General features: G+C 39.6%; 1 protein-coding gene across 3 annotated transcripts; it reads left to right on the top strand.

Moving 5' to 3' along the window:
* The first annotated feature begins 485 nt into the window (after positions 1–485).
* LOC144085984 (target of Nesh-SH3-like) lies at positions 486–14,157 on the top strand. 3 transcript variants are annotated; one of them, XM_077615708.1, is made up of 20 exons: positions 486–987; positions 3,973–4,053; positions 5,315–5,494; positions 6,900–6,965; positions 7,048–7,180; positions 7,879–8,060; positions 8,428–8,468; positions 8,818–8,857; positions 9,865–9,924; positions 10,588–10,647; positions 11,100–11,147; positions 11,222–11,362; positions 11,445–11,534; positions 11,605–11,814; positions 11,936–12,041; positions 12,129–12,208; positions 12,286–12,315; positions 12,969–13,127; positions 13,202–13,324; positions 13,403–14,157. In XM_077615708.1, exons 1-20 carry the CDS (start codon positions 822–824, stop codon positions 13,516–13,518), a joined length of 2,112 nt encoding a protein of 703 aa, XP_077471834.1. In that variant the 5' UTR covers positions 486–821; the 3' UTR covers positions 13,519–14,157. The 3 variants fall into 3 exon arrangements, with proteins under 3 accessions (XP_077471834.1, XP_077471824.1, XP_077471840.1); XM_077615698.1 differs by having other exon boundaries at positions 6,897–6,965; XM_077615714.1 differs by lacking the exon at positions 9,865–9,924 and having other exon boundaries at positions 6,897–6,965.
* Positions 14,158–16,002: the final 1,845 nt, after the last annotated feature.

The following is a 16,002-nucleotide window of genomic DNA, read 5'->3' as shown; positions in this document are numbered from 1 at the left end:
CAAAAGACCAAAATGAATTTGAAGGAGCCTATTTGGAGAAATGTCTCTTTCTGCGTTGTTGTTGTTTTTTCTTTCAGAATACAAGTGTTCGTTAGAGCTAGACTGCGTCATTTCCAACCCGTCCCGACCCAGACGCAGTGAAGTTGTCTGATGTAGTTACATAACAGAAGAAAACCAAACACTCAAGTGTGTTTCCTCTTTCCTTTCAGCATTTGTCTAACTGAAGACAGCAAGACTTTCCGCAGGAATTATTCAGGAGCGTCGTGTAGAATTAATAGTAGAGGTGAACGATCACATCTGTTGGCACCTTCATTTATGGAAGGTCAGGCTCTTGACAGTTGTGACGAAAGGACAACTAATGCTGAACAAGAATACAAAGTTGAAAGGTTAGGGTTAGCTTGGCTTTGGCTTCTCCTCACAGAACCTCTCATGTTTAAGTCACTGTGGAAACTTGGCTGTGCTCCTTGCCGCTTTGCTTTCCAGACCTGAGAATATCCAAGACCCAAGTATGGCATCTAATCTAGTGGCAGTCACCAAGACAGCTTCTGCTTACCATTTCCAAGATTGCAACCGAAGGGAAGACATTGTGTCCTCTTTAAAATCATGTGAAGTGAGTTAGCGTTAAGGTAAATGGTCACCCATCAAAAGTGAATTCATATCAACTGGAAAACCTGTTAACAAATTCAAGTGGGACATTGAAGCTTAATGAGGTTTGTGCACGCGAGTCACCGAGGACACGAAACAAACTAGTATATAACCAATGTTTTTTAATCTAATAGAGGAAGTGGATTGTCGCTTAGCTGTTTTGTCTGAATTTCCACATGCGTTTGATTGACCACAAAACTGCTTTCCCAGCAGCTCTGCTAAGACTTTCTGCATTCTGGTTTCCCTCTCCTGGTCTCTGGCGGCAGGATCCCGAGGCCTCCGTACTCAGGTTCTGGCAAAGTGTTCAAGGCGTTTGGAAAGAAAAAGAGGACAATTGCCCAGGTAATTACCTCAATAGCTCCACTTGATACCCTCTGGAGGCTGCTCGCTGCCAGCCTACACATTCTATAAAACTGACTCTTAAAGTCTGCTCCATGAAAGAGTCAATTGTAATTCTGTCCACTTTGATTTCAAATTTTCATTACATTTGTGGTTAAACTTTAAGAACAGTTTGTTCTCCGATCATTTTGGAGGGAGAACTTGGTGTATAGGTTTAAACACCGCCGCGGTAGAAGAACCGTGTTATGATGGTTTTTGTGCACTCACGGAGCAAATGTTTAATTATGAATATGTAGAAGACTGATAGCTAGCAGCATAAAACAAAGAAACAGAAAGTCTGGTATTGATATCATGATACTTGTATTGATCAACGTCGACACAAACGTCTGTTTCAAGATTACCAATATTTCCCTTTTTAATACAAGAAACCACTCATGGAGCTGGCAATGTCCGAAAAAAATTGGAAATTTTGTTCCTCCAATTTAATTTTGTTCGGCATTATAAAACGACAAGAGGACCGCAGCCAGTCCTTTTTTAAAACCTAGTATTCTGATTTGGACAGAACACATACCTAATGATAGATATAGTATATATATGTATAGTGAATCGACATCTGAAAAATAAATACTCAAGGGTTTTACAGCTACCTTGAACATTAATTAAGTGCTATATCAGTGTTTTACTAGTCATTTCCCAACACTGAAAGTAATTTAGAAAATATTGTTGAAACAAAAGAAAAGTACTTGCCTGTAATGATTAACGTCCTCCAAGGGACAAACTTGGGTGAGCTGGTGGAATATTTGTATCTGGAGTTCAAATACTGACCAGTCCTGTGGTACACAATAGACAGCTTTGTTCAGCTGGTTATGTAAGCTCCATCATTGGTTACGGTGATGTAATGCACGTGCTTGATGAGATTCACCGAGGCAGTGCCAAAACTTTGGTAGAATTTTTTTCTTCAAATCAATTGACAAACTTAATCTATTTCTATTTAAGTTGATTTTGCCATTTTTTGTACTTGTTTGTACTTCACAAAACCATTTCAAAGCTTGAATGCTAATGTTTTGAATTTAAGTTACATACACGTCAATTGGGCAGCACCATAGTCGAGTCGTTAACATTTCCGCCTCAAAGTTTTTTGATTGCTGGTGTGTGCCGACCTTCCTGTGAGGAGTTTTCATGGTTTCCCCGTGCCTGTGTGGGTTTTCTCCGGGTACTCCGGTTTCCTCCCACATCCCGAATACATGCACGGTAGGCTAGTTGAACACACAAAATTGTCCATAGTTATGAGTGTGAGCGGGGATAGTTGTTTGTTTCAACGTGCCTTGTGATTGGCTGGCCACCAATTCAGGGTGGTAGCCCACCTACTGTCCACAGTTGGCTGGGATAGGCTTCAGCAACCCCGCGAGCCTTGTAGTAGCGGTACAGAAAATAGATGTATGAAGTATTATGGGCATCAATTATCGTTCATTATCCATACCTACTCTAAGTAGTATTTAGCTTATGAGGCTGTTTGGCAGCGTAAGTCTGATGTGGGTGGAATGTTTGTAACACCTTGTATTTATATCATTTAATGAGAGCTGTTGCACTTTTACAAGGTAAAGCATGGAGCCACTGTATGACGGGCCAGGGAAAATAAATGGCCCTAATTGTGCTAAGAGAGGAGTGCAGGCGCCCGTGCATGGGTTTATGTGGCGAGGGGCGAGTTGAAACCTGTCTTAGCAGCTGTCAGTCATTTTATTCCCAATAAAAGCTTGCCCACTTCAAAGCAACCGCACGAACTACATTTTCCGATGATGAATTCCAAAATTCATTTGACATGATTTTTTTGCGGCTTCGACACTGTATCTGAATTTCACGTCAAACAAAATGTGATTTGAAGTCGGTGTCAGTGTAATTGCTAGCTAATTCTATTTATGAGCCTCGTGTGTTTGTGTTAAATCTTTATGATCCATTTTGAGGGCCTACAGCAAGTGCCATTTTTTATCCTTCTTGCATCTCCGATTTTTTATTTTGGGCATGGCAAAACGGGGGTATTCCCCCGTTTTTCACTGTTTTTGCGGATTTTGTTGTGCACAGCGAACAACGGGGGGAAAAAATGTTCACAGCAAAACCTCATTTTTTGTTTTTTTTCTCCATCTTTTGCACTGATAAAGGGTTGTTTGATATGAGTTGCAGCAGCAAAAATACAGCACCATTTCTCAGGACACGTGCTGTAGTCCACTAGACTAGCTAGACTGGCTCAGGTAGCATGAATTTCCTGTGCACACCTCAATGTTCTGCAGCTACAGCCTGAGAAGTTTATATGCTGCGCACTGTTGACAGATGTTTGTTGAGTGTTTATAGCCAAATTTGCCCATGGAATTCCTCTCATTCCTTGTCGTCCAATGCCGACGGATTCACGAGCCAACTCCGCTTGGGTACCTGAAAAAATAACCAGTCGAACACGTGGTCTTGTTTCTTTGCGTCGAGCGCCGATTTCAACTTTAGTCCTGCCTTTTGAGGGATAACCCTCAACATTGCCATCTTTTTAGAGAGAAACACACTCATACGTAGGGGAAATTTAGAGCATTCAACCAGCCTACCCTGCATGTTTTGGGGATGTGGGATGAACCAAGAGTACCCGTAGAAATCCCACGCAAGCCCTGGGAGAACATGCCAACTCCACACAGGAACAGTAAGGACCAACCTGGGATCGAACCCTTGACCCCAGAACTGTGACACATGCCATGCAAAATGGTTTTCATTGATTTATTTATTTATTTCCTGTTTTGGGACTTTCCTGTTTCCTCAAAGAGGTGATGGGGGGCGTTATTCAATAGGTTTATGTTTGAGGAGTGGCCACACCCCTTTTTGCAGTTACAGTATAAGTCCTATTCTGCCTGGTTGTCTCCACTCCGAAAGCATCTAAAGGCTGGACAAGTCTTTGAGTCTTTTTTTCGCTCCTGATCACCCCTTTGCCATTCCTTATCCTTTACTTAATGGCAGGCGCTGCTTCCTTCGTCCTCCGTCTCTTCCTGCTCGGAGCTGTGCTCCTGTACAGCTGCATCCTTGCACAGAGGATCCCAGGTAAGCAAAAGGTTTTTGGGCAGGAACATGACAGAAACATCTTTTAAAAATAATGCAGATTTTTTTCTTCCTTTTGCTGTGGTTTTCAATGCATGGAAATATTGCCATTTGAAAAATAATGCAGGTTTTCTTCTTCCTTTTGTTGTAGTTTTTCAATGCATGGAAATATTGCCATTTCAAAAATAATGCAGATTTTTTTCTTCCTTTTGCTGTGGTTTTCAATGCATGGAAATGTTGCCATTTTAAAAATAAAGCGTTTTTTTTGTTCCTTTTGTTGTGGTTTTTCAATGCATGGAAATATTGCCATTTTAAAAATAATGCAGATTTTTTTTCTTCCTTTTGCTGTGGTTTTCAATGCATGCATATTGCCAGAGTGACAATTTCTGTCATCACACAGCCAAAACATTTTGAAAAGTTCTACAATAGAAAAAAGTTGTATTGGAATCTGGTTTTGACAAACCATGGCACTGCCGTGCATAATTCCTAAAGTGGATTGTTTGTTTTCTTAATGCATGTTTCAAGGTTGAATTGGTAGTTCTAGGGTAAAGCATCTGGTTTGGTAGTCAATGCTGTCTGATATGCCGATTTGTTTAGGATGCAGCAACTGAACTGTGATTGTTTTGACAAGGACATTTCATTTTTTATGCTGAGTGAGCTTTGCTTCATGATAGAACGTGACATTGGTCCGCTTCACTGCACCTCACTTCAAGTTATGTAAGGTGATCAAAACCTGTCAAGAGCGGTGCCAAAATCAACAGGATGCCACTCTTGCACGGCCAGTTGCGTCACATAAATGTGCATGAACAAGTGGCAAAAGTACACATTCGGTAGAGATCCTTGGATAAAAATAAACAAAACTTACTCGACTTTAATACCTTTCCCCTTTATATGGCAGTCAATTGGTCATCATTGGTTGCCATCGACGGCACTAGACATTAAATCCATTTTGATATTGTGGCCTGATTGACCCAAAATGTCATGTCCAATTATGTGGACGCCTGGTATTTACACGGTTGTTTAATTATTGATCTTTTAAATTACCAAAATAATCACTTTTGCCACATTTTGCCATGTTGAGTGCAAAAAAACCCGACAACAACAGACAATACAATTGTGATTACTAAAACAACTGTATTGATAATAATATGGAAGTTTAAGTACAAAAAGAAAGGATATGTACAACCTGTTTCTCTGACTTTGAATATAAACTGGATTAGATAACAATGGCTTTCTGTAATATCTTCTCACTACTTCATTGCAGGGCATCGCTACACTGTTAGAGTCAAGATCAATGCCACTGAGGACACGATTGTCATGAAGTTTGTGCGCCCAAGCCCCGACTTGAAGCTGGAAGGTTACATTCTGGGTTACGGCAGCAGTGCCTCTTCCAGGCAGTTCATCCCCTTGCCTGAAAATGGCGTACCATACCAGGCTGAGATGGGTAAATAACAAGCGCTCAAATTTATTTTGCATTTCAATTAGTATGTTAGTTGACACTTTATTGCAGGAACGGAAACGCAATGATAAGGATCCCAGAATTTTTCCGTGACCGGACGTTTCGTCGAAAGACGTTTGGTCCCCGGACGTTTGGTCGACCGGACGTTTGGTCGACCGGACGTTTAGTCGACCGGACGTTTGGTCGACCGGACGTTTGGTCGACCGGACGTTTGGTCGACCGGACGTTTGGTCGACCGGACGTTTGGTCGACCGGACGTTTGGTCGACCGGACGTTTGGTAGAACGGACGTTTGGTAGAACGGACGTTTGGTAGAACGGACGTTTGGTAGAACGGACGTTTGGTAGAACGGACGTTTGGTCGCCGGGTTCGCCCGAGTATCGTCATGTTGTATATATCATCTAGCTAAATAAATATCTCATTAATTGTGAACAAGATATTTCAAATTATACAATGTAGTTACAACATGAAATAAATAAAATATGAGCTAACTCTTGAGATTTAAAAATCAATCAATAAAAATCGACACATTTTACGCACCTACACTCACACTTGATTTATTTCCACAATGAAACCGAAGCTAATGTGTGGACCTGACATTAATTTATGTGTTAGCTCATGTAAATACAGGTATGTGGAAACAGCCAACAGATGTTTGCCCCGGACGCCCCCTGCATTTTAGCCAACTTTTATTCCTTTAGGAAAGAAAAGTCACATACATGACGTATGAGCTTTGAATTTCATTGGCTACTAGAGCAGCAAGGAGAAAGCTGCTCTCAGCCATCCATCATATCAATACACGAAACTTCACTAGAAACATTGTAGGACTTTCTCAACGGTAGCAAGAAAACAAAAATCCCGTGCTTTTTAAATCATGAACATTTTGGATGATGGAAAAGTTTGCGTCAATATTTAATAGGACCTCCATAGAGCATTTTAATTTGATTGAATTTGAGCATCCATAGTGAAAAGAAAGGAAACTAAAATACTACTTGGCAAGTTATTTAACTTACACAATAAAAGCTCACAATCAAAAATAATGTTGACATGTTTATTTTTTCTTGCAAAGTTAAATTCCATATTTTTGGGCAGTAAACGTGGCGATAAAGTTTATTAGTACAGTTGTGCCTAGGAGTTTCCCAACATACAAGGTGTTCACGTTTTTTTAACTCTACTAATCTTTGCAGCAGAAGTTCCCTAAATACATACGAACGTATTTCTCATCTGCATTTTTATCTTTTCAGTCTTGTCAGTCATTCTAACTCAACTGTTTACTGTCTGTTCATTGCCATAAGGGCTAGAAGGGTTGAAATGTGAAACTAGGGGTAAAATGTCTAAACGTGTTCAAAAAAGCTTCTGTGCAATATATCATTGAACTTTTCATTTAGAAGCAGAGCCTAAGTACCTAGTGGCCGTGCAGCCTATCCTTCCCAACGACGTGACCAAACACTGCACAGGTATGTGAGTGAGTGAGTGAGTGCCTTCTCTTGTTCTTTCTGGTAGACGCATGTTCTCACTTCCCTTTGACTTTGTGTGCAGGAAAGGTCAACTTGGATGAGCCGCTGAATCTGGCAATTGGTGCTGTCAGCCCAACAGCAGTGCTGCTGTCCTGGGGGCAGCATCTGAAAAGTGCCTATGACAGAGACATCCTTGATGATTGCCTGCAGGATGGGTGAGATTCCAATGTGGGCGTGTCCTGGATGTCAGACTATTGTGACTTCAAAATAATCCTGAATGTAATTTGTAGTGGACAATTTTCTCATACGGAGTAGAAATTCAGGCAAATAGATGCAAATACGTATACACCCACTGCATGTACATTTTTTAGCTAGGCCTGACAGGTATAATAAGTGTTAAAGAAAGAGTCATGATTGCACTGTGTATTTAACACTATTTTACAAAGTATATGGCTGCTGTCAATAGAATTGTGTGTAAACAACATTAACAGTAAGTATATGTAAGTTGTGGAGGGGGAAAAAAGGGAATTTTGAAATCAACATGACAATTTTGTTTCAAACAACATAAAATGTAACTTAACGTGGAGTATAGTATACATTTTATTCCTGGACATTAGTTGAAACTGTATACAATTTCTGTTGGGAAAAAAAAAACTGCAAAATAGGAAAACCCATGATTGGGAAATCACAAATGGGCGATGAGTTTAATCCAATGTTTATTTATTATTCCAATCATTAGGCATGAGTGAAGGTGGCATCTTAAGGGTTACAGAAGATGTCTGCTTTGAGAATATACTTTTTTTAGGGCTTTAAACTTCAACTCTCCAACAAATGTCGCTAACTTAGCCATATCAAAAATGGGAAAGGGTAGAGTACACAACCCTGAGGAACACCTGCTTCTTGTTTCCTTTAGTTACTACACCATTCGCTACAGGGAAAGGAATATGAAGTGGGTCTACCAGACATGCCCAACAAGAGACACAGTCATCGACAACCTCACCCCTGACACACCTTATGAGTTCGGCGTCCGCTCCAACAAGGATGACCGCGCAGGTGCTTGGAGTAAAGCCAAGATCCACAGTACCAACCTGGCAGGTGAGGTAGAAGCCAATGATGCTAACAGTAAATATATTATATATATATATATAATACATATATTTTTTTTCAGCAACATGCTTATTTATTTATTTACATATTTATTTATTAACTTATTTATTACCTATTTATTTATGTCTAAAATGTCTTTTCCTGTGTCTGTATTCTCACCCTCTTGCTACTGTGACAATGAAATTTCCCGAATATGGGATGAATAAAGTTATCTAATCTGTAAAAAAATTTTGATGGCGAACATTTCAACTGCCAAGTCTAGTCAAGTCATTGTGGATGAACAATTGTCTGACTAAAATGTCTTTTGAAAGTTTTTCATTTTTGCTTACATGATCATTCTTCTCTGTGTTCCCAGGTAAAAAAACACAGAAGATCCCAAAGCTCCGACATCCTCTGGTGTGTAAAGTCGTTTTTTTTCTGTTGTTACGCTGGCAATTTTAGAAATAATTGTTACCCCTCAATATTTGCAAAATTGGGGGCCAAGCTGTGACCCGACAAGATAGAAATGTGGACATAAATGTCTCCTAAAATGTTTTTGATTGCCTGTCTTCATCAATAACCATTTCTGAAAGGTTAGTTAGATTTGTTAATAGCAAGGTGGGAAATTATACTGTTAGATTTTGTTGGAATCTAATGTAATTGTAATTTAATAATCAACAAAGTTTAGAATAAATCAATGATTTTTTTTTCTCATTTTGGCATCTTTTCATTGAAGTGAACTCTCCACCCTGTTTTTGTCTTTCAGAACCCTTTAAGGCCTCGTTCTCTCTTCCCACCACGTCCAGGTACTGCCTCCCTACATTATGGTTATAGAATAGAGTTTCAGAACATGGCTATGAAGCCAAGATGATTGATTGGATTTTAGGTTTGCTCATTTCATTTGTATGCTATAAAAATGTATAAACATGTATGCTGTGCTAGGTCTACAAGTGGGCCCCTCACGTTTGTCTGGGCGCTTGGCCAAGCTACCCAGCCAATTTAGCCAGTTTTTAAAAAAAATGTTGATGCTGTGTTGGAAATGATTCAATACAAGTTCAAATGACTTATTTTCTTTTGGGGTTTTTATCCAAAATATTATCAAAGATACAAAAATGGAATTGGAGTACAGTGTTGGGTCGTGTCTCGTTCCTTTATGATGTGATCACTCCAGCACACGCTGGGTCATTAATACTGTCCGTGATTCCACCGGCTAGGTTGCTTTAGACCTGACGTGGTTCATTGTGTTATGTTTGTATGCTCGAGTTCCTAGCGATAGTTTATACGTACGTGGTGAGAGTAATGCAAATATAGTAGTGTGTGTGTGGATAATTTTCATGTAAACTCTGCATAGATTATTGCGTGAGGAATAACTCAATGCTGTTAACAACATGATCTAAACTTCCCAAGGCTGAATGAGATAGTCTGCAAATCGGAATTATAACAACACATTGATTTAGATTGATGCACTGGTTAAAAAATCGATCAACATCATTATATCTCTGCTAACCCCTTTTTATTTGACCTATTATTATTTTTATTCAAATGTCTGAAATTGTCAGAAAATATAAAAATGCTATGAATCTAAAATGTAACTGTTAAATGAGTCCATAATAATAATACTATACTCCAGGGCTCTTGAATCCAAAAGTGGCACTTTTCACATACAGATTTCCCCACAAATGTGTTTTTTTCCAAGTTCCTCAATGCACATATCTAGTTTACATCAGGTTAAAATAACACTGACCTCTTGCTGCATGTTATCGAAAAAAAAAAAAAAAAAACATAACTAATGTAACGTTCCTCTCATTTGCAGCATTGCACAACCGGACACAATCTCGGCTTACATCACTGCTTCGCAGCGCCGCTCTACCAGGCAAGCAAAATGCTTCATTTGGTAGATGGCACTGAAACACAGCACTATTTACAGGTTACTTGGGACACATGAGCACACTTTAAGTCCTTTTAAATGGAAAGGGAACTGTGCTGTTAACAAGCCTGCCAATTTCCAATGAATAATCGTAATAATAAAATTCATGACTAAGTATATGTAGATAAAAATGGGGCTCAAAAAATGTGAAAAATGCACAGCTCGCTAAACTTCAGTCTTCATTCAAACTTTTTTACCATACATGCTCAAATGTCTGTAGCTTGTTACTTTATTACTCGCTATTGTGTTCAAAATGGGCCAAGTTATGACTAATTAACTCAGGGAAATTAACTGAATGATGAAATGAATACATTTAGTACTTACACACTGTCAGAGGGACCATAGCCAAAAATAAAGAAGACAACTGAAATGGTGAAAAAAAAGTCATTACCAAATTGTTTTCACTATTTCCACATTTTCAGCAATCATCTTCAAATATTTATAATCCATTTCATTCCAAATCTCTGAATTCATTTAACAGTGTTTTTTTAAACTGCATTCCTTCTCTCAAACTTACAAGCTTAATTATTGCTCGTACAAATCAAAACTATTGAAAACTATTGCGTAATTGTGTGAGTATTAGTTGATTTTTTTTTTCTCTTCACAAAGTTAACGGACACCGGAATTTCCCTCCCATCAAGTCTGCTTTATGGACCCGACTTCATCAAGGTAAACTCTAATACATATATTATTGGTAGGTTCTTGTTGGAGCCGCTAATTAGGAGCAGCAACGAGTCACCTTTCCTTAGTGATGGTGGACACGCACTCCCTAGGCTAATAACTCTCTTCTTTACATCTGGCTATTAATGACCTCCAAGCCGTGAATGAATCCTGGCAAAGATGCAAATGTTACCTGGTGGTTTTGTGGTCATCATCCATGTTTAAACTAAGCTGATTGGAAGGAATGCATAGCTCCTCATCTTCCAGCTGTGTGCCTTGCGCTTTACCCCCCCCCCCCCTTCTTTTTATGGGAAAAAAATAGGCTTCTTAATTGGGAACAATTTTTGAATTATAAAAGGAATGTTCTTAGCATTTAAGATGATTTCAGCCTCATTTTACCACATCAAAAGGGAAGAAGGAATGTGCCAGTTATCCTCTTTTACTGTAACGGTGTGTTTCAGAATCTCTCAACAAGAAGAAAAACCTGCTCGCAAGACCAAATCAATCAGGTGAGCTGAAAAGAGAAACGAGTGCGTCTTTATAATGCTCATCTTCCATTACTTACGTAAACATTTTCCATCAGAAAAGAACAGCGACCAGAAACACGCAGACAAATTGGCGGTCCTCAAGCCCAAAGTCCCAGTCAGCACTGCCAAGCCGACCACTGCCAGGCCAGTCAATTACCAAGAAAAATACACGACGACCACGTCACCCACACCCACAGGTAGCGTCACGGGAAACTCTAGCAACGCAATGCAGCCGTTTGACGGACGGATTCTATTCTGAGGCCAAATTTCCTCTTACAGCCCCTCCACACGAATCATGGGAAGACTCAGACTTGTTTCAGTCGCAGCCGGCCTCAGACGTTGACGCCATGGGCAAAAAGCGTTACGTTGGTAAGTGACCCCTCTTGTCAAGATTCAGCAAGAATCCAGACGGAATAACGCACCCTTCCAAAAACCGCAGCGCCTCACGTCATCTACCAAACGGGCAAGAAAGCAGACGAGCCATGTTCTATTACGTCATCCTTGAACTTTTTTCCTGGGGATGAACGCAAGGATGCTAATGTGACAGCTGCGCCCAAGTTGTCGCCCACGAACCTCACAGTTTTTACTGTCGAGGGATGTCCTTCCTTCATCATACTGGACTGGGAAAAGACGAACAATGAAACCAAAGGTGGGTACAACGGCATTAGAACCTCATCTCCGATGAAGTTTTACAAGGGATCCCGGCAATCGATGATGGCGGTTGACCCCTTTTAGCTAACAATTAGCTACCACTCCTATTGCATCCTCAGAGTATGAAGTCATCTCAACCACCCGAGGACCTGACGGGGAGAAAGTGTCCATTTTGACCACTGACCAGACGCATACTGCAGTAGAGAACCTTAAACCTGAAAGCAGGTGAGCTAAAATGTCATGTTTTTCAACAGTTAGTTGGATTGAGCCGAGCAAAAGCTTTATTAAACATGCTGTGTTTATTTCTACTAGTTATGAGTTTAAGGTGACTCCAAAAAATGACTTAGGTTCAGGCCCATCCAGTGAAGCTGTGTCCTTCAACACTGAGTCAGGTACTGGACGTTTGAGTATTGCATAATATCTTCTTGGAAGTTGCAACAATTAATCTCGTCTCAAATTTGCTCCGCAGCGGACCCTCGAGTTAGTGAAAACGTCTCAGGTGAGGTTAGAGTTTGTGCATGTCCAAGTCCTTGTAAAGTGAACAAAAAACAAACACTTCTAAGAAATGTAAGCTCCGTGCGTAGCATGTTTTCTACAGATAAAAGATGTGAGCCAATCCAGGGAAACAAGACTCCTGAGTCAAATTGCCTAATAATTCTTTTGATCATCTTTCCAAAATGGTATACATATCTGGAATCATTTAACTATTTGTGAAGTATAAATCAATCAAAAGCCTTTATTGTCATCATACACAGCTACGTATAGCGAAATTGGTGGAGCTACTCCACAGTGCGTTTTCCCAGTAAAAAAAACATAAATAAGTAATATACAAATATAAAAAGTCACATCCTGGCAAGGTAAATTGTAAAATATTGCACATTGTTATTGCACACCCCGAAGTCATTGCACTGAAGGGATTGTGTGTCGTGCTAACGCAAGTTCAGAGTCCTGATGGCTGTGGGAAAAAACCCACAATACAGTAAATGAGACATGTTTACCACTCAAAAGTCCTCAGTAAAATTCTGTATCCAAATAATTGTACTTTCAAGTACAAAGCCCAGGATAAAATAATATAATAATAATAATAGGATTTCACTCTACACTCCTCGATAAGCATGGGACAAATTTGACAAACCGTATCTCCTTTGGCAGGAAAAGATGCCCTGTGGACGCAGTTCCCCTTTAAAACAGACTCATACTCCACTTGTAACGGGAAGCAATACGTCAAGAGAACCTGGTACCGCAAGTTTGTAGGGGTGCAGCTGTGCAATTCGCTCAGATACAAGATCTACTTGAGCGATTCGCTGCATGGTGAGTCTCCTTCATCTCCGCCAGAAACTCTTAAAGTCTCACCTTGCATGTGCACTGGTCCATTGGCATCACAGGCCAGTTCTACAACATCGGAGACGAGAGCGGCTTCGGGGAGGATCACTGCCAGTTCGTCGATTCCTTCTTGGACGGAAAAACTGGACGGCAAGTGATTGCAGACCAGCTACCTTCTAGATCTGGTAAGTCCATTTCATACCAGATGTACTCGAGTTAAGAGCTCGATGTGACAGATTTTATTTTATTTTTTTACTGCTTAGGCTTTTATCGAGCAGTTCGACAGGAGCCTGTACGATTTGGCCCAATGGGTAGACATTCTCACGTCAATTACGTATCTTGGTACGAGTGCGGAACTCCTATCCCGGGAAAGTGGTAAACCGGGACTTTGTTATATGGCATTTTCCACTTGATAACAATTTTTATGAAGCTGGCTAACATTCTGCCTGGAGTGGAATTCTTTCAAAAATACTTCAAACTTGTTACCTCATTAATGTGGACATGAGACTTCTTTATTTCCTTATTTGCAATTTGCACATCCTAAATGTCTTTTTGTGGCTTAACACAAAATTTACTGTACTGTAAATGTTTTTTTTTTGCAAAAGGAGTCCAACTGAAAAAAAAGGTCCAAAAAAATGTTCATTTCTGCTCACTGTCAACTGCAGAAAAGCAGCATTCATGTAAATATCTGTATGTTCAATTATCATTTTTTATGTTGAGAGTGATTCATTGTTTTGTTTGACAGTTCAATGATATAGCGCCATTAATTAGCTTGAAATGTGACATTTACACTGTGTAAGTTTAAAAAGCGGAAAAAAACGGTGCTTTTTTCTGCATATCTTTCATCAAGGAAAATATGTGGGATGTTTTCATAATGTTATTTGTATTTACTTTGTTAATGTTAAAAATTATTTGGCGCCATCAACAGATGTATAAATGTCCCTTAGTTGGCATGAAAACATGGGATATTCCTTCCTTGTATGTATTTTGGAGTGAAAATCAGGTTGTTTGAATTTTTTCTGAACAAATAAAGACAGTTAATACTTTAAAGTATCCAAGCGTTCTAATTCATTAAACTTATAGGATCCCTTACTCAATCCACATTTATTGAAAAAAAAATCTCAAGCAAGTTTATGGGCCTTATCTAGGTAAGAATAAGAAACAAAAATTATAATAGGTAAATGTAAAATTAATAACTGGCGTCAACCTATTTTGTGTGTTTAATATGTTATAATTGACTTGTTAATTTGTTATTTTATATTACATATTTAAGACATGGAACTTTATATTTGGTTATTATTTGTTTACCCAAGGACAAATTGGGAAGCTAAGCGCCACGTGCCTGAGAAAGTCTTGTTGTTAGTCTCTCATTTCTCATTGCGAGCTTTTAATATAGGCGATAAGCAGGAAGCAACACGTTATAATTGTCAAAGCGTGAAACAAATTCATGATAACACCGATAAGGTCTTAATCCCTAGAATGACATCACTATAGTAACCACGGAATGCAATTCATTCACATTTCACTACATTGGCAAGGGGGACCTTAACGGAAAATAATACCCAACATTAACCGCAATGGGGGGGAATTCAGAAAGGGAGGTAAAGAAAACACTGGCAGGAAATTATGTCAGAATAAGAGCAGAGGCTTACGTCTGTCAAGGTTGCGTAACTCTGGGCCGCCATCCATTTCTGAATGCAGAAAAAACATGGAAACGATCTGTTGGCATGATCAAGATTCAAGTGTGGCATGGCATTGAGTGATCGGACTAATTAAAGACATCCTATTTTGGAATTTTTTTCATTCTCCCACACGTCAGTCATCAAGTGCAAGAATAATATATAGGTAAAAAAAAAAAGACATTCTGAAAAGTGCAGCTGTCAAATATGTCACATGTTTGCAATCGAATTGAAGACAGCTCAGACATCTACAATTAGATTAGTATAAAGTTTTACTAGATTTGCTGACCACCGTTTACTACATTTTTTTCTTTTAATTTCTAAATCCAAAATTGTCAGCTACTTGGTTGTCTTGGCCTTTGTGCTGTTCAAGTCAAACTATGATGCAATTTGTATAAATACTACAAGAGTTGTTTGTGTGTGGCCCTTTCGTCTTTGGAGTTTTCTGTATACGACCCTCGGAGTTTAGAAAAGTTTATTACGTAAACACAAACAGAACAAAATTTCCAGCGACTCCCCAAAGCCATTGAAGACATCCGTTTCTGTTTTTTGTTGGCTTATTGAAATTCTGGGATGGCGGGTTTTGGACATGTGGTGTGTCTTTCACGGCAACCGTACCTTGGGGCGGCATTGAGAGGACGTGCAGCCTTGAGCTGCCAAGCTGTTTCCCATCAAAATCCAGTTATGTAATCTGCCATCTTACTTAGTGCTCGTCGAAACTTGTTGGCCACGGGCGCGGCAAGCGGCATTCCTGCAAATGATCAGCACAGGCCCATGATCCGTTCACGGCCTTGCAAAACAATGTCAAGATTTGCAAGTTTTGAGAAACAAATGCTGTTTGGTGTTTTTTAAAAATGATTCAGAAAATGTGCTCATAAATTTAGTTTAGATGTCATAGATTAAATTTTCGTCTTAAAAACGTCCCAACTAGCATGCTGCTAACATATAATGGAAACGCAGTTGACATGCTAACAATTAGCATCAACACATGCAGTGTTGCGAACCACGGGAGACGACGTTCAATTCATTAGATATGAAACGAACGCCGACAAGCGAAAATCGCCTGCTCTGTCATGGCAAAATGACTTGTAACAAATTGTGCATGTGAAAATTCACGCATGTGCATGCGTACCTCTGACGCAATATAAGAAAATAGGGAACAGTTCTGTCGCACGGCGGTATGA

This window comes from Stigmatopora argus, chromosome 1, assembly GCF_051989625.1.
Source record: "Stigmatopora argus isolate UIUO_Sarg chromosome 1, RoL_Sarg_1.0, whole genome shotgun sequence".
Taxonomy (NCBI): domain Eukaryota; kingdom Metazoa; phylum Chordata; class Actinopteri; order Syngnathiformes; family Syngnathidae; genus Stigmatopora; species Stigmatopora argus.
Note: the sequence above shows the minus strand (reverse complement) of the source record. Positions and strands in the feature narration are given on the sequence as shown.

What these genes read in the sequence shown, in the direction of transcription:
- LOC144085984 (XM_077615698.1), top strand. Translation starts at nt 822, where the DNA reads ATGCGTTTGATTGACCACAAAACTGCTTTCCCAGCAGCTCTGCTAAGA. An exon ending in CGTGACCAAACACTGCACAG is followed by an intron (nt 6,966 to 7,047) that starts GTATGTGAGTGA and finishes CTTTGTGTGCAG; the next exon opens with GAAAGGTCAACTTGGATGAG. An exon ending in CGCAAGACCAAATCAATCAG is followed by an intron (nt 11,148 to 11,221) that starts GTGAGCTGAAAA and finishes ATTTTCCATCAG; the next exon opens with AAAAGAACAGCGACCAGAAA.